Below are 26,824 nucleotides of genomic sequence, written 5' to 3'. Positions count from 1 at the left end.
CTGCTCTCTTTTTTATTATTATTATTGTGATGACACTCTCCCTCTCTCTCTACACTCATTAAAATTTTTTGGAGGACAGACAATCCTTTTAATTATTTTGAACAATTGTAAAATAAATAAATAAATTGTTTTTCAACCAATCATCAGTAAAAAATAATTAAAAATTGATGATATATTAAGGACAAATAAAATGTTAAATAAAAGTAAGGTTAACAATTTAACCAATCAATTGTTATCATTGAGTGTTGTGTTTTGAATTTATTGTTGACATTTTTATTAAATCTATTAATTAAATAATAAATATTACATGATTTAATAATGAAGAGACACCAGAGAAAGCCTGTTTTAGATTTAAATTCTGATTCATCACGTAAAAAACAAAGTAAGTTTATAATAGAAAAATATCAATAATAAATTTTATTTAAAAAAATGAAAAATTATTTATTTATGATAAATTTAATTTACAGATAAATATCATCAAAATAATGAACAAATATTAAATCATGATAATGGAACAATTCCAAGTAATCCACTGTCAAATTTGTTAGAACAATATAATTCTGATAGTGATGGTGATGAAGACAGCAAGCATAATGTAACAGATAATTCTGGTCGACAACTTGATAAAAAAGTTGATGATTTCTTAAAAGAAATTCAATATATTAATCCAAATACAACAACACCAGTTGACCAACGAACTAGTGATCGGCCTATAAATATTGACAAAGAAAATTCAGTTGTCCAAGAGGATTCATCACCTTGGCAAGAATGTTTTGATGAATCAACAGGTTATCCTTACTACTGGCATATTGAAACAAATCAGGTTACCTGGGAAATTCCAAAAGAACTTGAATTGAGTAAAAAAAAAATTGATCAAGTTAATTCACCACGTCCTGTATTTGATCCTCAACGTAATTTTACATCAAAAACATATCCACAAATGCAATCAAATATTCCAGAAGGTATGATACCAAAAGAAGTTGTTGCTAGAAATAGAAATAGACAAGTTAATTTACCAAGTACATCAAAAATAACATCAACAAATGATAAAGATAATAAAACATTAAATGACAGTAAAGATGATGATATTAATGATGGTAAAATTGAAATGATAACATCATTTGGAAGTGATGGATCTGATGAATCAGATGAAAGTGTTGATGATGATGTTAATTCCAAGGAAAAAATAATATCAACAGTATTACCATGTACTACTGTTGATTCAAAGCCTAAAAAACGTAAACGAATGCAAAAAATTGGACCTAAATTACCAGAAAATAACTATGATACAATTGCAAATGGACATGATGATAATCCAAATGAACCAAGTATTGAAAATGATGAAAAAAGTAATGAATCACTTGAACAAAATGTTGATGATAAAGAACATAAATTTTCTCTTGTTCCTGGATACGCTGATGATTCTGATAACGAAGATGATCATTCAAATAATAAACCATCATCACAACAACAACAGCAACAAGTATCAACACTATTTCCAATTTCAAATTATCAAGAAAAAGAATTAAAGACTTTTACAAATATAGAAAAGACTGAATTACAACAAAATATTGACTCTGTAGATTCTTGTTCTGCTGATGATAATAATTCAGGTACAATTAAACCTGAAGAATTAAATGTTACCAAAGTTAATATATTTTTGGAAAATAATGAAGCACCTGCTAAACGTTATCAACGAAAACAACGAATAGCATTTGATTGTAAGTTTAAATTTAATTTAAAAAATAGTATTACAAATTTAATTTAACTTTTTTTTTTTTTTTGGTTTTACAGTGATGCCAAATACAAATAAAATTACTGAAAATGAAAATAATTGTCTTGAGCACAGTAACAGTAATAGCAATAGTAATAGCAGTATAAATAAATCAGATTTAATAAGAAGTAATGATGAAAGACTTGGTTTTGGTTTTCCAAAAAGACCATCAACACCAGATACCACCAACAACAAGCCTTCTAGCTCAATTGAAGAACGTTCAACTGATTCATCAATAGATAAACAAGACTCCAGTATAAATTTCGTACGTGGTGAAACAATAAATATTTCAAAAAATATAAATTCTAATAATGAAGAAGATGATGATGACGATGATGATGATGATAAAAATGATGAATCTGATAGAATTGAAACTAAAAATGAAACAAAAATGATTCTTGAAAAATTAAAATTTTTATCGGAAGGATGTCAAGTTGCATCAGCTGTTCAAGTTATGACCATTCAACTTCAGGTAAATTTTTTAATAAAATACAATTTAAATAAATATAGAATAATCATTTTTTAAAATTTTTTCTTAGACATTACTTGGTGCTTGGGAATCTGGTGATTTGAAAAATCAATATCTGGACAATTGGTTAAAGGGAACAAGCCAGGAACTTGGTCGATTAGAAACAGCAGCAGCTCCATCAGGCTGGGAATGCAAGTGGGACAGGTATGGTATCTCTTGAAAAAAATATTTCTAAATCCAAATCCTGCCTACCTTTCTTTCTTCCATCCTTCATTCCTTTCCCCATGTCTCTCCTTCATCATTTTTTTTTTTTTTCTACTTTGTTTTTTTTTTTTTTTTTATTTTAAATTGTTGTCCTTATATTTTTTTAAATGTATTTTCAGTGAATATCGCGAATAAACATGGTGATACCATAGTTAATAATATAATGTAAAATTTTCATGATTTATGCTTTATCTTGCTGTTGTAGGTTTTGGAGAAGCGAACGTTATTTCAGTGGACGAGGTCCTGGAATAGACTACAGTGACTTGTTTTTATTTTTCATATCATAATGCTAATTTTTTTTTTCTTTTTTTCTCAATAACAAAAATCAAAATTGACAATACTCAGACATGCATCATTTTATTTGTTTATTTTTTTTTTATCATAAAAAATATATATTTTTTTTATTAAAAAAAAAAAAAAAAAAAAACAATTGCACAACTGCAATTGTATTTTTAAATAAATGTTTGAAGGATGCAGGTAGGGATTACAGTGAAAAGTTCAAAATATTATTAAAAGAAAAAAGTGATGTGTCGGGATTTTGTGAAAAAAAATATATACATATATAAAAAAGACGAGAGATTTTTGTAAAATTATTTTATTTGTTTCTCATTATTTTTATTTTTGGGGTTGGGGGCTGTTTCTAGGTCATATAAAAGGTACTTTTATCGAAATGAAAGCACTGGTGAGGTGCAATGGAATTATCCAGATGTCATTGGTGGTGCTGAAGAAATGGAACTATGCACAACACCACCACCACAAGATGAGGAAGCCTTTATTGATGATAAATCATGCAGCAATTTAATGCAGCAAGAAGTGTCTGAAAATACTGTTGATAAAAAACAAGATAATAAATTGACTAACGAGCTAGAAAATTTGGTCAACAAACAATTGGATCACAACAATAAAACAACACCAACAACAACAACAACAACAGGTGTGTTTAATTTTATTTTAAAAATTTATACTTTTAAATATATATTAATTTTTATTTAATTAAATTTAGATATGGATACAAATAAAGATGATAATTGTGATGTAAAAAATGATGGACTAGTTGCACCACCTCCACCACAAATATCAAGTCCAAGTCCTCCACCACCACCAAAAATATTTCCTGATGATTTAAAACATGGAAAAAAAAGACGAGTTAATGAATTTGATTCATCTTCAATGATATCAACAAAAAAAGAAAAAATATCAACAGGTAAATTAATATTATTATTTGTAAAATTAAAATAAATAAATAATTATTGTTAAATTATTTTTTTAGATGTTGATCAATCATTGAGAGTTGAAGAAACAGTTAAAAATATACAACAGACACTATCATCACATTCTCTAGTCGGACCAGTTCATGCAGAGCCACTTCCACCAGGTGTTGATTCACCTGAAATATCATATCCATTAGCTGGTACACCACTTGAACAAACTGTTATTTTTACAACAACACCACATCAACAAACAAATGCATCATTATATGCAGCTGCTGCTCTACAAGATCCAACACTAATGGGACATCATCATCAGGCATTATTGCAAAGTCAACTTGTTCATTATCCTGCCTATCATCAACATTTACACAATGTAATTGAATTTTTTTTTTTTTTTTATTTAAAGTTTCTTTATTTATTTTTTATTTAACATGAGGTTTTTTTTTTTTGTTTGTTTTGTTTAGCAAGCAATATTGGCAGCAGCAAATCGATTAAATAATCAAGAGACTGTTCAATTTGTTTTGGATTTTCCGAGGATATATACTAATACTCAAGTTATTGCTAAACCTCCAATGAAAACAAGCAACGAGACAATGGGATCAGCGCTGGATTCATTTTACAGTGATATTGCCTCGTTGGAAAGGCCTCCAATTGAAGCCAAACCAGTTGAAGCAATTATTTACAATACAAATTTACCAGATCGTCCACAGCCAGTATCAACACCAACGTCTTTAACATCAGATAATAATGATAAAATTATCAATGATGCTTTAACAAAAGATAAAGAAAAAAAAAAGAAAAAAGTTTGTACTCAATTTATTCCTCGTGAAAAAAATCATTTTTGATTTTCTCTGGAAAATAATCTAGAGATTGCTTCGTAAATTTCTCCGTGATTTTTTTATTGGAAAAATTTTTTGGTTTTCGAAAATCTCAGTAACATAGAAGTCCGGAGAAATTCGGAGCGATCCTGGAGAAATCCGGAGAAAAACGGAACAAATTGTTTTTACTGTAAATGTTTTAATAATTTATTTATATTTAAAATTAATTGTAATTTTATTTGTTTATAGGCAAAAATTGTCATCAGCAAGAAACATAAACAAGTCTCAAGCATGGTGGCTAAATGGCAAAAAGCCCAAAATTATGAAGATAGTAGTTAATTTGTATATGTATTATAACGTTATTCTTAATTTTCATTTTTTTTTTGTTTTAAATATAAAAGTTCAAAAAATTAAATAAATAGTCGTAAAAAGTTGGTTTGATTTTTTTATTTTGTTCAAAAGGCTAATAGAGGCTTAAATTATGTACTACATATTTTATTTTATCATGATAAAGCAATCATGATCCAACAATAAAAAAAAGTAATTAAATTGTTGCTTGAACATATGAGAGTAAATAAATAATAATAATTATAAATGTTGCTTGAATTATTATAATTTTATCATGTTTAATATTCATCATGAAAAAAAAAAACAAGAACGTAAATATTATTTTTGAGTTTAATGTAAAACTTAACTGATATATTTTATATTTTTTCAATTTCTTTATGAAATATCTTTTTCAAATGATCCATGATATTAAAAAAAATATAAAATATATCAATTAATAATTAAGTTTTCAAAATTTATATTTTTTTAAATTTAAAAATAATATTTACAACAATCTAATTACTAAGTAAATATTTTTTAACAAATAACTATAAATTTACGTTCTTTTTTTTTTTTTTTTTCATGATGAATCATCAATCATGATAAAATTATAATAATTCAAGCGACATTTATAATTATCATTATCTAATTACTCTCATATGTTTAAGCAACAATTCAATTAATTTTTTTTAACGCGAAAAAAAAAATATCAAAATTCAATATTGACATTACGCATTTGGCGCTCTTTTTTTGATTTTGTGTGGCACCGCACCATGGCGCTAGTTACACCTCCATGGACTTGACACACACACACGCACACACAGTCAGTGCAAATATTTTTTGACTAAAAAAAAAACCCATAAAACAATAAATAAATATTAGGAAAAAAAAACCAATAGGTTATTGTGTAAATTGATTAAAAATAAATAATCAAGGTGAGTTTAATGTGTTTAATAATAAATAAATATTAAGTGACGTTAATTAATTGTTTAAATATAATTAAAATGAAAATATTTTTGAAAAATGAGTAGACATTCGTGAGGGACGCCATTTTAAATTGTTAAATGAATAGGGTAAAAGAGAGATAACAAATAGCAAATGTTTGTGTGTTGAAGAAAGATAGTGCTATAAAAAAAGGGAGAAAATATATGAGCAACGTCGTAAGTTGGCGTCGTGAGAGCCCCAAGATGTCCGGATCATTTAGCAGCTGAATTTTACTCTGAGCTGTGTCTTTGCACCAGGTCATTATTATCATTATCATCATTAAATTTATTTATTTATTTATTACATTGTTTAAATAAATATTATATCATTATTTTTGACAAGTACAGATATATTTTTTTATTGTTTATCTACTAATAAATATCTAAAATAATATTTTATTACTTGACGCGAATGTTGATTGATTGCTTGGTGAGAAAAAAAAAAAAAACTAAATTCTTTAAGGATACAATATATTCATATGCAATATACAGTATAAATATTGTTTATTTGTTGTAGATATTAATATTTATTTATTGATTTAACTTTGTGTTTGGTTTAAAAATTTTTAATGAAATATTTTTTTTTTTTTGTCTGTTTCAGTATGGTGTTAAAAATTTGACTTGATTGATAATTAATAATCATCAAGTGATTGATTGACTTGATTTTTGTTGAAATTTATAAATTTTTTTGATGTAAAAATGTCAAGTGATAGTGAAAATATGTCAAGACCATCAAAACGTCGTAAATATGTCTTAGAAAGTGACAGTAGTAGCGACAATGATGATTCAGATATTGTTGAATCAACAAATGGCAAACGTCATGTAAAAAAAATACAAAGTGATTCTGATAATATCACAACTGATGATGACAGTGATGTTAAACCACCATCAAAACGTAAACCCAATATTATTGAAATTGAAGATTCAGATTTTGACAGTGATGTATCATCATCACAATTGAGTAAGATATTTGCATATAATTTAATTATCATTAATCAATATATTTTTAACAATTAATAATTTGTATTTAATTTTTTAGTTGAAAGTGATTCTGATGATTGGCAATCAGACTGGCAAAGTTCACATGAATCTGATGATGATGATGAAGTTGTACCTAAAAAATCACATGTTAAAAAAAATGAATCAACAATGAGAAGTACTGAAAAAATAGTAATATCTGATTCAGAATCAAATGATTCAACCAATGAAAATACTGAAAAATGTCCAATTTGTTTGTTACCATTTAAAAAACAACAAGTTGCAACACCATCAACATGTGATCATTGTTTTTGCTTATTATGTTTAAATGAATGGAGCAAAAATGTAAATACCTGTCCAGTTGATCGTAAAGAATTTTCATCAATGATTGTTAAATTACATTTCAATGGTAAAATAATAAATAATTTACCAGTTGAAAAAAAAAATAGTATTGATGTTGAAATACAAGAAGATCCAACATATTGTGAAGTGTGCCATCTTTGTGATCGTGAAGATCGTATGTTATTATGTGATGGTTGCGATCTGGGTTATCATCTTGAGTGTCTTAATCCACCAATGGAACAAGTACCAATGGATGAATGGTTTTGTCAAGATTGTACACAATCAAATCAATCAAATATGGCTGAATCGGTAATTATTTGATTATTTATTTATTTATTATTCTCTTGTCCAATAACTTTTAATTGAAAAATCATTAATAATATATTATTTATTTATTTAAAAACAGATTGAAATGGATTATGATGAATTACCTGATATAATGGCAGAAGCTCGTAATCTTGGTGTAAGCTATGGACGTACAAGAACAGGTTTACCACGTGAAATTGATTTAACTATTGGATTATTTGGTTCTCATCAACGTGCTTCATCATCATTACATTCACGTATTGTACCACGAACACGTCAAACTGAACGTGTACGTGCAAATATACGCGAACAAGTACGTAGAAGTACACGTGCAACAACATTTGATCCTGATCAACCATCAACATCATCTGGTATTGATTCAATATCAGAAAATAGTAGCAATTCACGTGCAGTACCATCAACATCACGTGGTCGTGTTGCTGCTGCTGATGCTGCTGCTGCTGCTACTCGTCGTTCTAAGCGTATTAGTAAAACTAAAAAACCAAGAACACGTAAAACAAGAAAAAAACGTACAACTAGAAAAAATAAATCTAATGGTGATGATGATGGTGATACTGTTATGCATGAAGTACGAATTAGAGAAATTAATGCTGATGGTGTTGAAGAAGAAACTGTAACATATGTCAAAATTAAAAAATCAACAACAACTAGACGGAAGTCTAAGCGTACTAAAAGAACGCGCAAGGTATTTAGTCATTAATCATCAATAGAATAAATAAATTTTTTTTTTAGTTCTTTTAACAATTAAAAAAAAACAATCGTTGGTTTTTATTTTATTTTATTTTTCAATTCATCATAACAATTTAAAACATGTCGTACTTGACAGAATACCAGCAAATTATTTTTTCAATTTTAATCATAACTTTTATTATTATTATTATTATTACCATTGTCATTTATTAATTATACATATTTAAAATTGTCATTATCATTAGATCTAGTTAAATTAATTTTTTTTTTTCATTTTGCTTTCATTATTTTTCTTCTTCTATTTTCATAAAAATAATAATAAATAATATTGTAATTCCAATATGAAAATTGACGTTTTTTTTTTTAATTTTTTTTTAATTATTTATAAATAAACTTTTAATTGGAATACATATATATTTATCTTTGATATCTTTTTAAAAACCTACTCCTAACAATAATTGATAATATAAAAAAAAAAACAAAAAGCAAATAAAACAAGAGAAAAATAAATGAAAAACAAAAAAAAACATGAGCAAGTTTTATAAAAAGAGAAAGAAGAAAAAAAACTTACGAATTATTTGATTTTAGAAAAGAAAATCAGGTCGACAACGTCGTCTTTGCGGCTTGGTAACAGCAAAATCAGTTAAAAAACGTTTAGCATTGGCACTGGGTATGATGAATAGAAACACAAGTGTTCCTTCATTATCTGGTCCAGCAGTTAAACATCGTCCAGTTTTATCTGATCATGTTGTTTTAACAAATTCACGATATCGTGCTGGAATAACTCGAGTCAGTTTATTTGGAAATGATCTTGGTCTTGGTTACAGTCCACCTCAGTGAGTAGATTTAAATAAAACATCATCATTAAAATATAATTTTAAATTAAACAAAAAAAAAAAAAAAAACAAACAAACAAAAATCTAATACCCAATTAAATAATTAACAGATCTGACAGCGAGACAATCAATGAGGAAGGTGGTGGTGGTATTGGTGGTCCTGGTTTGGCTTCAGGTCCTTTAGTTAGTGTTCAACCACGTAGATTACCGCTATTATCAAATCGTAATCGTTTGGCACTTAAATCTGGTATACAAAATATTCAAACACAGCCACAACCAGTTGTCGATTTATTATCATCAATAATAAATAGTCAAAAGTTTTGGCATTCAAAAACAAAAGATAAAGTTACACTTAAAGCTGATGGAACATTTCTTTTACCTGAAGAATCAAATAATAATAATAATATTAATAATAATAGTAAGGAAAAAAACAATTTATCTAGTATATTTAGTCCGAAAAAAGATAAACCAATAATTGATAATAACAGTATTAATTCTCCTAATCTTACATCAAATCCAATTGATTTAAATAATGTAAATTCAAATGATATTATTACACAAGCACCAATGTACAATGGTTCACGAGGAGGAGGTGGAAATGGTGGTAATTTTCGAGGTAATTATCGTGATGGAAATAGACATAGTTATGGTGGAGGTGGTGGAGGAGGTGGTGGTCATAACTATGGTGTTCGTGATTCATCAAATACTGGCAATGGTGGTCGTCATTCTTATGGTGGTGGAATGAGAGGAGGTGGTGGTGGTGGTGGTCCACGTGATTTTGGACCATCTCCATTAATGGATTATTCACAAAATTTTGGTATGCCTTTTCGTGGACGAAATCCACAAAATTTTAGACATGATAATCGTAATCGTATGATGCCACCATCTGGTGTTGGAAGAGGTTTATTTAGACCAATGGATAATATACAAAATCCAATATTTCCAATAAATCCATTGGGACTACAGCCCCCTCCACCTCCACCACCCTTGCCATCGTCATCATCATCATCATCATCAGTAACACAAAATCAAACTCAATTATCAACAACTCCAACACCAACAAATCAAATTACAGATAATTCTTTACAAACAACGACTAGTACTACTACATCAACTACGCCGACGACATCATCATCATCATCATCATCAGATAATAATACAACACAAGAAGAAGTTAATCCATCGTCTGTTGTACCAAATGAAAATGATGATACTTGTAAAAAATCAACAGTTGCTGATAATAATAATGATAAAGAGGATGATAATGAGAGTTGTAAAAATAATCAAGTAGAAAAAGAAAAAGACTGTAGTAATACTCAATCAGATAATGAAAAAACTGAAGAGAAAAATGATTCAGTTAAAAATATTGATGATGATAATAATAAAAAAGATTCTTCAGATGAATTACTTCCACCACCAGAACCACCATCAGAATTATTAGATTTTGAAGAAAAAAGTGATAAAGAAGAAGAAGAAGAAAGTGATGATGGTGAAGAACTTGTTATTGATGATGCACCACGTGAAAATAATGAAAAATGTGAAGATAGTAAAAAAAATAATGACAAGTATGATCCATTTGCTGATGGTGATGATAGTGAAAGTAATGAAAGTCATAGTGATTTTAAAAAATCAATAAAAAATAAAAAAAATAATAAAACAACACCACTTGTACCACCACCAGAACCACCAATATTTCCACTTGATAATTTACACAATGATATTAAATATGGTGATAATGATGATGATGATGATGAAAATGATAATTCACAATCAGATTGTCCAAATTTTTCAATATATTCATCTGAAACAATGGATCTTGCACGACATACTGAACAAGAATTATCACAACAAATTGGACCACTTGAACCACCACCATTACCACCAATAATACCAGATGATGATGATATTATTGTTGCTGATGTACAAGCATGTGATTTATCAGATATACCAGAACCAATTGATCCATATGTTGAATCATTACAAAAAGAAAGACGTCAATTAAGTAAAATACCATCTAAAAAAATATCAACTGATACTAGAGGTAAAATACAATTTAAAATTGGCAATAAATTTAAATTAAATAATAAAATAAGTTCATTGTATGATGAAATTGATGAAAATATTAATACTCTAATACAACAAGAAAAAATTGATGAAGAAACAAATCCATCAACAACACCACCACCGATTGTTAATGATGATAATGATGATGATGATGATAAAGCAAAATTAAATCCATCAACAAGTAATATTGATGATTGTAAAATTAATAAAGACAATGAAGTAACTAATAGTAATAATGATGATGATAATGCTGATGCTGCTGATGATGATGACGATGATGATATTGGTGGTATAATTGATGAAGATAAAGATGATAATGATAAACAATCACGAGAAAGTTTAGTAGATAAAGCTAGTAGAATCAAGGAAATGCTTAGAAAAATTAATATTGAAAATAAAACATTAGATGATTGTAATAAAAATGATGGAGATGATGATGAAGTAAAAAATAATAATTTAATTGATGATAGTTTGTCTTCCAAGACTGATGAAGATGCAGAATCTTCAAAAGCACAATCAGATGTATCTAAAATTGATGATAATACACCAGATTTATCAATGGATGGTTTTGATGATAAAAAACTTGAGAAATCAGATGATTTTGAGCTTGAAAAAAATCCAGTTGATCATAAAATAACAAATGATAAAAAAGATAATGAAAATAATGATGATAATGTACAACAAGATTGGTATTCTGATGGTGCATATACTCCATGTAAAGATGAACTTCCATTATTACAAGAAAAAGAAAAGATTGTTGCTGATAATGATGATGAGAATAATGATGAAGATGAAAAAATTGAAAAAAATAATAAAGATACTGATGAAAAAAGTAATAATGAAAACGTAAAATTATCACCATTTGAAGATGGCCTGGAGCCAATAACACCACCACCAAAAGATCGTGAAAATGATGATTTAGATATTTGTCAAACACCAATTGATTATGCACGTTTAGGCACCGAGGCAATATCTGAAACAGATGAAGCTAATTTTGATGATGAACCATCAACTCATAATACTAGTAATGATAAAGATCATCATCATTATCATCATCATCGTCATCATCATCGACATCGTAAAAATAGTGCTAATGACGAAGATGACGATGACGATGAAGATGATAATAATAAAGAAATTGAAGATGGTGAAATAACAAATGATAAAAAAAAATATAATATTAATAAACAAAATGATAATAAAAATGAAAGTGATGATTCTAAAAAAAAAAGAAATAAAAAAGATAAACGTGAAAGAGTCAAGGATAATAATCGTGATAGTGAAAAAAATAAAGAAAATATATCATCTGATAATCAACAAGTATCATGGAAAAAAATATCTAAAAATACAAAAGAACGTTCATATCGTGAAAAAGGTAAACGTTCTGGTTCAAGAGATAGAGATAAATATAATTCAGATAAAGATAAAGAACGTGATAGTAAAAAAAATAATAAAAAATCATCAAGTAGTAGAAGTAATGCTGCAGATAAAAAAAAAGAAAGAAGAAAAGAATTACCAAGATATGATGTGAGAAAAATAGTTGCTGATAAACCAGTTAGACAAAGAAAAGATGAATATGGACGTGATATACGTGAAGCAACATCAAGAAGTCATTCACGTGGTGGACGTAGTTTATCACGTGGTAAACAAAGATCATCATTAACACCACGTAAAAGTAGAAGTCGTTCGTATACACCAAAAAAACAATTACAATCACAATCACAATCACAACAACAACATCATCATTCACGTAGTAGATCATGGACATGGTCAAGAAATAAAAGAGATACATCAAGACGACATTCATTATCAAGAACAAGAAGAAAATCACCAAATAGACGTAGATCATTATCAAAAAGACGTACATCAAGATCACTATCAAATCATAGACGTAATCGTAGATTATCACCATCACCATCACGTCGTAGAAATTATCAAAAACGTTCACAATCAAGAAAACGTAGATCAAGAACAAGAAGTAGAACAACAAGAAGTCGTACAAAATCACGTTCACGTTCACGTTCACGTAGTTTATCAAAATCACGAAGAAAAATTGATAAACAAAAAAATAAACATAAATCAAGAAGTCGTTCAAGAAGAAGAAAACGTTCATGGAGTAAAAGTCCCATTGGTACATCACGTCGTAATGATAAAAAACGTATTAAAAGAAGTAAAATAATAATTGAAAGATCAAGAACAAGATCACGTACACGTGAACGTTCAAGATCACGTGATTGGGAACAACAAATAATTGATAAATCACCAATTGATAGAACTGATAGATATTCAACACGTCATAATACAATTGGTAATATTATTGATAAAGATATTATTAATATTAATCCAAGTGCATCAACATGGAGAGAAAATCAATGGACACCATCATGGTCAAGATCACGTTCACATTCACGTTCACGTACACCACCATTAACACAACGTATGTTGCATGATTCACATGGTATTATTGGTAATGATAATATTGATCATCATGATGATGACGATGGTGGTATTGGTGTTGGTAGCTGGTCACCAATTCCAATTCAAACATCTGGTTTATCTTTACAAACTGGAACAAATATTATTGATAAATCATCATCAGTACTTGATCCAATTGCACCAGAAAATTTAACAGTAATTTTAACAAATAAAGATGCTATTAAAAAAAATAAAAAAAAAGATAAACGTACAAGGGAAGGTAAAAAAATACGTAGTGATGAACGTAGAAAAAAAAGTAGCAAACGTAATCGTACACCACCACCATCAAAAGAAGTATTTGCATCTGGTGATAATATACTTGTTAGTGTTTGTTTTAATAATGATAATAATAATGATAAATTATCAAATAATAATGCATTACCACAATTGACTGAAACTCTACCATTATTAACAACAACAACAACAACAACAACATCATCATCAACAGCTACAACAACAGCAGCAGCAGCAATAGAAGGAGGAACAATAACAACAACAACAAGTAGTAAAAGAAGACGTCGTGATGGTATTAAAACAATTGAACCACCAAGTAAAAAGCCAAAGAAAGATAAGGCCAAAGAAAAAAGATTAAAATCACCTAAATCAAGTAGACGTGATAATCCGAAAAATAAAAAAAGAAAATCAAAAGCTGCTGAAATTGCTGCAACTAAAAAACCAGTTGCTGTTATTGATCTTGATCAATCACCATTTAGAGAACAAACACCATCACCAAAAGATATTATTATATTGAGTGATGATGATGATGATGATAATGATAATAATAATGTAAATAATGATAACAACATCAACAACAATAATAGTAATAATAATAGTAACAACAACAACAATAGCAGTAGCATTAACAACACCAATAATAGTAATAACAATACCAACAATGACAATGTAGAAGTTGAAAATAGAATAAATACAAGTGAACAGTCATCTGTTCAAAAAGAACAACAACAAAATCAGCCACAAAATATACAAAATCAACAACAAAATATTCAAAAACAAGATAATAATAATGATAATAATAATGAAAAACAAGAAGAATCTGGTGATGAATTTGTTGGTCCAAAAACACCACCAGAACCTCAAATTAAATTTTCAATAAATAAACAACCAAGTAATTTAAGAACATCAATGATGAATCCACTTCTTGGTGATGATGACGATGATGACGATGATGATGATGGAGGAAATCAAACTAATAATGAAAATAAAAATGATAAAAATAATATTGAAAATAAAAACGATGCAAAATTAAATCAAGATAATGGATTATTAAAAAAATTATCAAGTTCAGATAGCCAAGTAGAAAAAGGTATTCAAGAAGAAGATGATGAAGAACAAGTAGTACAAGAAGAAGAAGAAGAAAATGAACTTGATGAAGAAGATTTACAAGCATTGGCAATGCTAGAAATGGGATCAAGACAACAAGATAAAAAAAATCATCAAGATGATAATAATAAAACAGATAAATTATCTCATGATATTAATAATAAAAAAGATGAAAGTTGTGTAGACAGAAGAGCACAAGATGAATTAGATTTACGTCTTAAAATTGGTCCAAATACACCACCTGATCCTCCAAATTCACCACCAACATCACCAGAAGCATATGATCCATTTGATCCACCAAAATCACGTTCACAATCACCATCATCATCAAGTAAAAAACATGATCATGATATTAATAAAATAACAAAAGATTCAATGAAAGATTCAACGAGTGATAAACGTGACAGTGATAAACCAAAAATAACATCAATGGTTACAATAAAACGTGCATCATCACCACATCAAAAAAGTGGTAATAATACAACAACAAGTAATACAACATTATCAACAGCAACAATAACAAGTATCGCTAATCTCATTAATCCAACATCAGCATCAACTTCAACAATTGTATCAACATCAAGTACGCTATTATCAAGTGGTATATCAACATTAACAACACAACAATCAAATGATGATAGAAAAGATAATTTATTAAATAATAAAACTAGTGGTGTTGGTGTTGGTAGTTTATCATCATTTGCAACAATAAATCCAGTATTAGCAACAGTTGCTGCTGCTGTACAAAGATCAGCAATATTTAATGCAAATAATGCAACAAGAAATATAAATCAAGCCAATAGTAATCAAATAAAACAACGTACTAATGAAAGAACAACACAATTACCTAATTTATTTACAAATACAACTAAAAATAATAGTGGTAATGGAAATAATCGTGGACAAAAAATAAATACAACTAGACAAAATGGTAATGATGGAAATTCAGATAATACTGGGAATGATGTTATGGTACTTGATACAAGTTCACCATATTCACCTGGTTCAAGTTTGAGTGATGGTATGTTTGATCCACCAAGTCCACCCACTGGATCTAGTGGTAATCATCATGCATATCATCAAAGATCATCCTCATCCAATACAGCAACTGTTAATAATAAAACATCAAAATCAAATGATAAAAAAGATCCATTTGATTCATTGTTTGGCTCATCATCACCTCCCAGTAAATCTGCTAATAGCAAAAATCGTAGTAAAAAATCAGCAGCAGCAGGAGGAGCATCATCATCATCAGCAGCAAATAAAGGAAAAAAAGGTAAATTTAATTGATTTAATTTAATTGATTATATTGAGTATTTTGTTAACTATAAAAATTGCTTAATTGTCATTTAGCAACCAACTCAAAAATTGGAGTTCGAATGGATGAGAATGAATTACAAATTCTTGATGATTTACCAAGCTCAGCTGTTGAGATGCAAGTTAAAGATAAGGTAATGTTTTTATTATTATTAAATATTTATTTTTCGCTTGAATATATCAACTAATTTAATTTCATTTAATTCATCTAGTTTTTGAAAAAACTTAATCGGCAAGAAAGAGTTGTTGAAGAAGTTAAACTTGTTTTAAAACCACACTATACCAAGAAGCACGTTACAAAAGATGAGTACAAGGACATCATGAGAAAAGCTGTACCCAAGGTAATTATTTAAGCTTTAAAAATATATGAACATTATTATAATTTTTTTGTTTTTATCAAATTACAGATTTGCCATAATAAATCTGGTGAAATAAATCCCAAAAAAATTGCTCACTTGATTGAGGCATATGTTAAAAAATGTCGAAATAATAAAAAAAAAAGTACAGTCACAATTCCAAATCAAAATTCAACTAATCCTGTAGCGAAAACGATGAGACCAGTGTAAGTAAATGAGCTATATATTTTTTATAAATAAATAATTGAATTAAATAATAAAAATAATCTATTTTTTAACAGAAAAAATCTCTGGAGTTGATCATCCACAGAGGAGAAACATTAGAATAACTAAAAATTTATATAGAAATCGGTAAATGAAGCCAGCAATCGATCAGCCAAAAATTCATTCGATTTATTTAAGAATTAATCGCTGTGTAAGAAACATTTTGTGTAAATACTTGACTCTTGTATTTGTATTTAATTATTGTAAGAAAAATAATGATAATTCATTAGTTGAACATTTAAAATAAAAACAGCACAAATTTTGTTGCTTTGTTTAATCTCGTGGATTATTTTAAATAATAAATGGCAAAATTTGTAGCTGATTGTTCTTCTTCGTAGTAATGAAATAAATTAATTTAAAATTCATCCACGAGCAGCTCTTTTTTTTTTGTTCGATGATATTTTTATGTATGTACTGATTTTATATAAAAATAAATATCAGTTGATAAATTTTTTTGTGTAAGATTGAAAATAAATTATTGACAAATGAAAAATTAAAAAAAAAAAAAAACTATATATTTATATTCATTTAAAATATTTATTTAAAAAAAAAAAAAATTCTCATTATTATTTATTATTAATAATATTTTTTTTTTTGTTAATTAAAATAATTATAATTTTAAAAATAAAAGATAAAAAAAATTTAGTTAAAATTTTTATATTGATTTATTTGTTAAAATTAAGAAGAAAAACCTTTTTTTTTAAATTTTATTGTTAAATTGTTTAAAAAAAAAAAAAAAAAGAATTATGTAAAAAATGATAAATATTTACAAATTGAGTCATCAAACTCAATGGTTATTTACATATTTCATTTGTCTAAATAATGTCTATAAAAAATTATTTATTTTTGATCGTGAAAATTTTTTTCTGGTCCAGCACCAGTAGCAATAATGGCTTTTCTTGATAATCTCATAAATCCAGATGTTGGATCACGTCCAAAATATTTGACTTTAAGTTCATGGTCAACGTCAAAACCAAGAGCACTTGGATGAACAACTGAACGTGTATCTAATTGTGATACATGAACAAATGCTGGACGCATATTTGGATGTAATGTAAGCATAACACCATTATCACGCATTTCAACAATTTTAGCTGTATAAATACCACCAAATTCAAATTCTGGTACTTTATCTTCTACTAATAACTCATCAATAATATCTTTAGCTTCTTTCATTGCTGTTTCATTTGGTGCAAATAAAGAAAAACAATTTTCATCTTGATTTGTAATAGTAACACCAGTTATTTCATAAATTCTATTAATATTTCTTCCACCACTACCTAAAAACTTGCCTCTTTGATGAATTGGAACTTCAATAATTTCACTAACTGGCATATTTGGTTTACCAACTCTAGGTTTTGATAATGCTGCATTCATAATATTGATAATTTTATTATTAGCAGTATGTGCTCTATTTAAACTTTCCATAATAATTGACAATGGCATTCCTGGTATTTTAATATCAGCTTGCAAAGATGTTATTGCTTTATCTGTACCAGCAATTTTAAAATCCATATCACCTAAATAATCCTCAATGCCTAATAAATCAGTTAATATTCTATAATCTTCAATTTTATCTGGTGATGAATTATTGTATTTAGTAACAACACCAATAGCAACACCTGATGCTGGTGATGATATTGGTACACCAGCATCAAGCATAGCAAGACTACCACCACACACAGTTGCCATTGATGATGAGCCATTTGATGATAACACTTCACTATTAATACCAACAGTAAATGGATAATCATCAGGAACAATTGGATATAGACCTCTACCACCAAGTGCACCATGTCCAATTTCACGTCTACCAGGTGGTCCAAATTTACCAATTTCATTTGTTGCATATGGTGGAAATACATAATCAAGATAAAAATTTTTATCTTTAATTCCACTTTTTAACATTGATATTCTATCCATTTTAGCAGCTGTCTCAAGTGAATCAAGTGTTACTGTACAATGTACACGTGTTTGTCCACGTTGAAATAATGCTGAACCATGAAGTGATTCATCCTCACCAACAATACATTTAATATCACGTAAATCAGTTAATTTTCTACCATCACATCTTATGTCATTTTCAAATATAAGTGATCTAAATATTTCTTTACTAATAACATTAAATGTTTCAACAACTGCTGATAAATCAAGATCTGATACACTTTTTTTCATTGTTTCAAGTATATTATTTCTAAGATTATTTAATGATTTATCTCGCGACATTTTATCATGTTTATAATCACTAAATATATCACGTAATTTAATTTCAGCAATTGATTTAATTGTATCTTTTAATTCATCAGTTACTTTAATAACTGGTTCATATTCTCTTTTTATTTTACCATAATCTTTACTTAATTTTTTAATACCTTGTATTATTAATTGGCATTCTTTGACACCTTGTTTAATAGCTTTTTTAACATCTTGTATTAATACTTTATCAGCATAACCATCAAGCATAACAAGATTATTATTATTAACAGCAGTAACAATTAATTCTAAATTACTTTTTTCTCTTTCATGTCTTGTTGGCATAATAACAACTTCATTATCAATAAGACCAACTCTAACAGCAGCAACTGGTCCATTCCATGGTATATCTGATGTTGCAAGTGCTAATGATGCTGCATTTATTGCCAATACATCTGGATCATTTATTCCATCTTTAGCTATTGGATGTGAACTCAATTGTATATCATATAAATAATCAGATGGAAATAATGGACGTACTGATCTGTCAATATAACGACTTGTTAATGTTTCTTGATAACGATTTGTTGGTCTTTTAACAATGTGACGTAATTCTTGTTGATAATCAACTGTTAATGGTAAAAAACCACTTGATGTTGATGTGTGACTTTTGCTAACACACGTGGATAACACGCGAGTGTTTCCCATCTTTACAAAACCGCTTCCATCAGCGAATTCAACTATTTTGCCAGTTGCCAGTGTCATTAGTTTTTTTCTAATTAAAATAAATACAATTTGTTTTATTAAAAATTATAAATACAATTATTTATTTATTTATTCATGAGCTATCATAGTATTTTGATTTTTTGCTTACCCATTTGACAATGTCACTTCTGCTTCTGGCATGTCCCATTTATTTGCATATAATCTTTTTATATTGATACACTTATTGTTGTTATTTTTAATTAATAACAATTGTTTATTGTTACGGAGTAACCTCAAATTTTGTAGACCCGGCATGTTGAGAATTTAAATGACTGTTGTGAAATAAAAAAAAAGAAATAAATAAAAGACAGAAAGAGAGGAGAAAAAAAAGAGAGAAGAGAAAAAAATATAAATACAGCGGGAAAATATATATTTAGCTGCCATTTTCCCCACTTCAAAAAGTACTAGATATATAAAAAATTCAAATTATTATAAATCGGAGAGAGAAAAGCATATTGAAATTTTTTGCCGGGGGGAAATTTGAAGACTAATTATTTTCTCAATCGTTTTATTTTATTTTAAATAAAATTATTATTTTCGATAATTTCTATTATATTACTAAAAATGTCAGTATATTTAATTGAATTTTCATATAATCAGAGATTAAAAAATGTGTGTTATATTTAGTTCAAAATTAGTACTGCTATATGTTACAAAACAATTAATAAAATTAATGAGAATTTATTGTGTGTTTCTTGTTTTAAGCTTTTAAAAATATTTTTAAAATTTATTTTCGCTAGATTAAATTTATTATTTCCAATATTAAACAAAGATAGTTGCGTTAATAAAATTTTTCCATTTTTCTCCAATATTTCTCCGCTTATCTTCGTATTGCTCCGGTTTTCTTCGCTTTACTGCGATTTTCTCCGCTTTACTCCGATTTTCTCAGCCTAATGTTGAATTAAGATTTTGAAGATAAATCGGTACTTGTTTGAGTAAAGGGTGATTTGCTTACCATAATACCATTTTCTTCTTCAGTAAAATAGCCTGTTGCAGAAAAATGGAATTGGTCTGGTTACTGGCAGTTTGTGCACGACACGATTTACCAATAAATTCACCCCTGTAACTGGAACAAACTGGATGTATGATTTTGACACCTGTGTTACCCATTTTTACGAATCCACTCCCATCAGCAAATTCAACTAGTTACTTGACAAGAAATGTCAGTATGTATGACAGTTTTACTATGCTACTATAGTACCAGTGGATTTTTTTGGATTTTTGATATGATATATTTTTTATGATTTAAATAGTAGTTTTTATTATTTACATAGTAAAAAATTTTTAATATTTAATGTTTTTAAAAAAATATTATATGATATCAAAAATCCGAAAGCATCCACCGGTACTATAGCAGCATAGTAAAACGTAATATTTTTTTCTCTCAGTGTATTTTATTGAATTTTCAGATTATCAGATATTAAATAATATGTGTCTTATTTGGTCCTAAATTAGTACTGCTATATATGTTATTTTTTATCAATTATCAAAATATGTTATTGTTGAATATTAAAATATATTTGTGGCTTTAAAAATTAAAAAACGGAAAACATAAAAACAATTTGACCTGACAAGTTTTTATTTTTAAAGCACCTGTGTTATCAGTGATGACAATGTGTAAGTGTTTGTGGGAATTGAAAATTGAGCTTGGTCTTGCTGGTGTGTCCAGCACAATTCTAAAATTTATGATCAGTTCAACAGTCTCACCTGAGCAGCCAACAACATGAAGTGGTTTTTATTCTTCGTGGTTCTCAACTTGTTGCACATATACGCGTATTGTATGTTTATTTATGTGAATAGCATAAAATATAATTATATTATAATTAATCAATGCACTGATAGATTGTTGAAAATAATTTTTATTAATTTAATTTTTTAAATAATATTAGAGTAAAGTGTTCTTTTGAAAAAAAAAAAAATTATACAATTGTCCGTGTTATTAGAAGCATTGATTATTCATAAAAAAAAAAACAAACTATATAATGTAAAAAAAAAAATTTATTCCACTCAATAAAGCTGAGAAATAAATAATAATTTATCAACTTAAACATCAGTGATTAAATAACTACGTATATATTTTATTTAACTATTTAAAGATAAAAAAAAAAAACTTCTCTTTTTTATTTAAATTTATACTGATAACAATAAAAAAAAAAAAAAAGTTATTTTTAATTATAGATAAAAATAATATTTTACTTTTTACTCGAAAATTGATATATATTTTTTTTTTCTTTTATTTCTTTTTGTCAATTAGGAAAAATAATATTTTACTTTTTACTCGAAAATTGATATATATTTTTTTTTTCTTTTATTTCTTTTTGTCAATTAGGAATTTTTTATTGCCCAAAATTTATTAAAAATATATAATGTAAAATTGATTGCATGTACGCTAAAATATTTCATTTATATGTTGGTTATACAATTTGTATAATAATTATCCGATGAAATATTGTTTAATAATAATAATAAATAAATTTTTTTCAAATATACATATAAATTGCAGGTGAAAATATTACGATGTTTGTCAATGTCAATGACACAGTTGATTTAATTGTTGATAAAACTTATAATATATACAGTTGTGAAGTAAAACAATATTCTACAAACACAAAAATTTTACAATTTAGAAAAAAATACGATTTAATTAGCCAAGAAAATTGGACGTTGGATGGAAAAGATACTAATGTAACTTATTATTTTGAATTATTGGATTATTATAAATCATGCTCATTTTCAATTTCACCTTTTCCAAGATTATTTTATGGACGTTGGATTGTTAATACCACTACTTTTCATCAACGTAAAAGAAAACAATATCAATATAAATATATTTTTCAGGAATTTTTTCTTCCAATTCCCCCAACGGTATTTAATATACATATATATTTATTGATTCACATTAGAAAATTTTAATATTTAAAATATACTTTTAATATAATATGCGTATATTAATTTACAGGGAAGATTCGAGAATTCAACAAGTGATCTTGGATCTATAAGTGACAAAGGTAAATTGCTTAAGTTTATTGTTTCATATAATTAAATACATTTTTGAATTATTTGCTATAGCATATATGTATAACGTTTGGTTTTGATGACGCTTACTTTTTATTTTCAATTATATTTATTTATTTTAATAGAAATAAGTATATTAAAACAATGAAAATACAAATTTTATGAATGCACCTACATAGAAAGTGTCTAGGCACAAAGTGATTTTATATTTTATTAATTTCTATTTTCCTAAAAACAAAACAGCACATCAGTTATACCACGTGACTTACATGATTGATGTAGTGAAAATTCTCGAAACAGCATAGGTATTATTTTACCTCGTTACAACTAAATAAATATTTTTTTTTTGTCCATGTAAATCAGAAAATATCGACTGCGTGAATGATAATCCACTTTCACTGAGACCAAAAAAAGTATTTGGACAAGTTAAAAAATGTTTTGCAATTCATGAGTATGGTGTTGATTTAAAACCAAATATCAATTATACTCTAACATATCGAGATAGTTATCAAATTTATCCAAACGCAGATGATGGAATGATATTTACTGGAAATAACAAGAGCTGTCAATTTAAAATATTTCAACTGAAAGACAATTACGTTGTGTCTGATCCTAAACTTTTACCATGGTTTGACAGATGGGAAATTATAACGGAGTATGAAGACCATCAATTAGAAAACAAAACCTTAAAACAAAAATTTAATATTCATATGATTGGGGTATAATAGTTTTGTCAATAAATAATTATATTTGTGTAAAAAATTCATTGACATTAATAGATTTGTAGAGCCAATATATACTAATGAAAATAATAATTCATTTTTATAGAAGTTCGATAAGAATATTAGAGAAGAGTATGTGTCGACAAAGCAGATAAAACAAGGATCAACGTATCTTCAAATGAAATTAAAAAATAATTTAGAAAACAGTACCATTCCAAAGTTTCAATGTCAATTTGACGCTAGAGATCGACAGACAGAGATGGTAAAAAAAAAAACTAATTTTAATGAATAAAAATACTCACAATATAATATTATGTATAAATACAAATTGCACATTTGTTATTTTAATTTACAATATATTATTATTATTATTATTCAATTGTTTTAGGCATTCAAATTTCATTAAACATGAATGTTTATAAATAAATTTTCAATAATTAATTAGTTTCAGATAAATACACCAGAATACAACAACAGTATATCTTTACAAGATGGTTTTTATCGTCGAATTAACTATACGTATCTCATATGCTTATACGATTCTCATATACCGCCTAAAAACACTTATGGCTATTTCTTTAATTTTAAATATCATGGATATTATAAATGCATACTTAAAAGAGAAAATGAAACGGATAAAATATATAATTTTAAAACACAAAACACTGCATCACTTCGGTATTCAATGAAATTGTTTGACCCTCTACCAACTCAAAACAACATTAGACATTATTATAATATACGAGCTGTTGTAGGATCACTGTTTCCATTCTGGCTAACAAGTAATGTTAATGTATTTGCAGAAAACTTGAGAGTTATTATTGAAATGCCAAATGGTACTTCAGTTGGAACTTTTTATATGAATTTCGAACCATCTCACGTATTACAAGATTCTTTAGAGAATGAAAAAAAATCCAACGGAGAGTCCATGAATTATTTATACGGAAATGTGTCTATTATTGACAACGGTATTTGGACAATGCATTACCACAAAATGTTATCGGAAGATTTTGAATATCCTGTTTTTACATCGATTTATTCCGTCACAACTTGGGGTAAAGTTTAGATAATTTAATTATTTTAAATTCATTGTACATTTTTTATACTTGTATAATGAAAATATTATTATTTTTTATTTGCACAGATTCAACTCATGTCAAAGTTATTGTAGATAAGACAACAGAAATTTTTAGTATCTCGATGTATAATATGCTGAAGAATCCAAAAAGATGTTTGTTCATGTCTACCGATGGAATTGTCATTGAAGAATCTAAACCAAAAGTTAAATCGATCAAGTAATATAAATTTTTTGAAATTGAAAAAATAGAATATTTACTTTGAAACATTGTATTACTTACAGAATGCAGTTAATTAGGTTTACACCAATTGACGAGATCAATAGCCTCAGTGAGTGTGTATTTAAAATAAATCACTCGTCGACAAATAACTATGGAATGAAAGAGATCTCGATTGATTATGAAAATTTTACAATCAATCGAAAAATAATTTTAAAAAATAATTTTCATACAATGAAGAAATATAATGAAATATCATATATGTACCGAAATAATAGCCACTTTGTAAAAAATAACGATGAATTTTTGGTATATATATAAATTAATATTTATTACTCAATTAACTAGCATTGTAGATATTAATTTCATTTTACATGAATTACAGGTAAATTGTTCCGACAATAGACCACTTTTATTTTGTAGAATTCAAGCTCCAACTCAGCAAGTTAGACATATAACTGACAAGGATAAATTGGAGACAGGCAATTGTTCAATGTTTGTAAAAAATGCAAATATATTAGAACACAACGGAACTTGGAAATGTCAACTAGCTTTTGATGAAATCACCATCGGAAGCACAATTATTGAATACTTTTTTTCTGTTCAAGTCAGAAGTAAGAATACTTTTCATTTAACCAAATAATTATAATAGAAATTATATTGAATATAAATTTAATATTTTTTATTTCAACAGATTTTTATGTTAGATCACAAATTGAATATATTAACGAAACTGATAAGCGAATAAATGAAACAATAATAAAACAAGTAGTTTTTTACTGTGAAATATCAAACTATTTGAAAACGTATGACAATTATTTAATTGAAGGTCATGAAATTGATTATTGCTTGTGGAAACATCCAAATGGATCCATCATTTCCAAAAATTCAAATGAATACACAGTCAATACTACTACTTTATTTTCATGTGATCTTACAATACACAGTAAATATAATACAAGCACTTTTTAGAATTTTATTTTATAAGTATATTCATATAATAAATAAAATTAAATCATCATTATTATTGTTTAATAGATCTGCATGAAGGAGACATAGGCAATTGGACTTGTAGCCCTCAACTAAAACTCCTAGCCAACTTAAACTTGCATGATACTATTCAGCTGGTCAAACTTCCAATAATGATCATACTTAAAAGTATAAATTGTTGACTATTTATAATTATATTTATAAGATTTTATAATTTTTTTTTTCTTTTAGATTATACAATTACCTCAAAGCTGATAAGTAAGATTACTTTGTACGATGACTATCACCATATTCGATCAACTGGTCCTGGTCTTGATTGTCACATATCTCCAGCAGTTAATGCACAGATGATTAATTGCAAATGGACTAAGATGCATGGCACTATTAATTTTACAGCTGGTGATATTGATGATTCACATTATTTTCCTCGAAAAAAAAACTCTGTATGTGAACTTCGATTTACTGGTAAGCTGTATATATGTTTATATTAATTATGATTAAATCCAACTTATATTTATATTTATAATGTCAATTTAATAGAGTGGGTAGAATCTGGTGATAAATCGGATTATGGAAAATGGAGATGCTGCGTTAACATTGTCGACAGTGTTGAACAAACAATTTGTCAGGACATTGAATTGCCAAATGAAGTAGATCGTCCTCCAAAAGAAGGAATTGGAATTTATATATTTATTTCAATTGTGATTATTTGTTTACTTGCTCTTATTGGCTCTTGTTTCTATTTTATCATAACAAAATTGAAAGAAAAATTAGAAAAAAAAAGAAAGAAAAAACAAAGACAGTCAAGAAGATCAAGATCATCACGCCGACAAAGGCGAGCAAGATCAGCAAGTCATCAAAGTCGAGCAAGATCATCCAATCGGCAAAACCAAGCAAGGTCATCAAGTCATCCAAGACAACAAACTTCATCTTTACCATCAAGTCAACAAGATGAACAAGCTTCGCGAATAATTTCCGCAAGGATACAAGCAGAACCAAACATATATG

General features: G+C 27.3%; 3 protein-coding genes across 8 annotated transcripts; 2 read left to right on the top strand and 1 right to left on the bottom strand.

Annotated features, from left to right (window-relative positions):
• Positions 1 to 42: 42 nt before the first annotated feature.
• Positions 43 to 4,970, top strand: LOC122853418 (formin-binding protein 4-like). 3 transcript variants are annotated; one of them, XM_044153889.1, is made up of 9 exons: positions 43 to 382; positions 468 to 1,721; positions 1,795 to 2,246; positions 2,314 to 2,447; positions 3,152 to 3,433; positions 3,509 to 3,711; positions 3,778 to 4,091; positions 4,183 to 4,521; positions 4,786 to 4,970. In XM_044153889.1, exons 1-9 carry the CDS (start codon positions 319 to 321, stop codon positions 4,873 to 4,875), a joined length of 3,132 nt encoding a protein of 1,043 aa, XP_044009824.1. In that variant the 5' UTR covers positions 43 to 318; the 3' UTR covers positions 4,876 to 4,970. The 3 variants fall into 3 exon arrangements, with proteins under 3 accessions (XP_044009824.1, XP_044009823.1, XP_044009822.1); XM_044153888.1 differs by having other exon boundaries at positions 3,152 to 3,436; XM_044153887.1 differs by having other exon boundaries at positions 3,152 to 3,441; positions 3,511 to 3,711.
• A 699-nt stretch (positions 4,971 to 5,669) lies between these two features.
• Positions 5,670 to 16,886, top strand: LOC122853417 (putative uncharacterized protein DDB_G0282133). Of its 4 annotated transcripts, XM_044153885.1 has the most exons (11): positions 5,690 to 5,798; positions 5,983 to 6,104; positions 6,448 to 6,807; positions 6,886 to 7,475; positions 7,573 to 8,178; positions 8,772 to 9,019; positions 9,130 to 16,175; positions 16,253 to 16,350; positions 16,429 to 16,557; positions 16,624 to 16,778; positions 16,854 to 16,886. In XM_044153885.1, exons 3-11 carry the CDS (start codon positions 6,546 to 6,548, stop codon positions 16,870 to 16,872), a joined length of 9,153 nt encoding a protein of 3,050 aa, XP_044009820.1. In that variant the 5' UTR covers positions 5,690 to 5,798; positions 5,983 to 6,104; positions 6,448 to 6,545; the 3' UTR covers positions 16,873 to 16,886. The 4 variants fall into 4 exon arrangements, with proteins under 4 accessions (XP_044009818.1, XP_044009820.1, XP_044009819.1 ...); XM_044153883.1 differs by lacking the exon at positions 5,983 to 6,104 and having other exon boundaries at positions 5,670 to 5,798; XM_044153884.1 differs by having other exon boundaries at positions 5,690 to 6,104.
• Positions 16,887 to 17,646: 760 nt separating this feature from the next.
• LOC122853415 (polyribonucleotide nucleotidyltransferase 1, mitochondrial) lies at positions 17,647 to 20,063 on the bottom strand. Its single transcript, XM_044153881.1, has 2 exons — positions 19,904 to 20,063; positions 17,647 to 19,804 (listed from the first exon to the last, which is right to left on the bottom strand). Exons 1-2 carry the CDS (start codon positions 20,047 to 20,049, stop codon positions 17,677 to 17,679), a joined length of 2,274 nt encoding a protein of 757 aa, XP_044009816.1. The 5' UTR covers positions 20,050 to 20,063; the 3' UTR covers positions 17,647 to 17,676.
• Between the last annotated feature and the right edge of the window lie 6,761 nt (positions 20,064 to 26,824).

Source organism: Aphidius gifuensis, linkage group LG3, assembly GCF_014905175.1.
Source record: "Aphidius gifuensis isolate YNYX2018 linkage group LG3, ASM1490517v1, whole genome shotgun sequence".
Taxonomy (NCBI): domain Eukaryota; kingdom Metazoa; phylum Arthropoda; class Insecta; order Hymenoptera; family Braconidae; genus Aphidius; species Aphidius gifuensis.
This window is presented reverse-complemented; position numbering and strand designations above follow the sequence as displayed.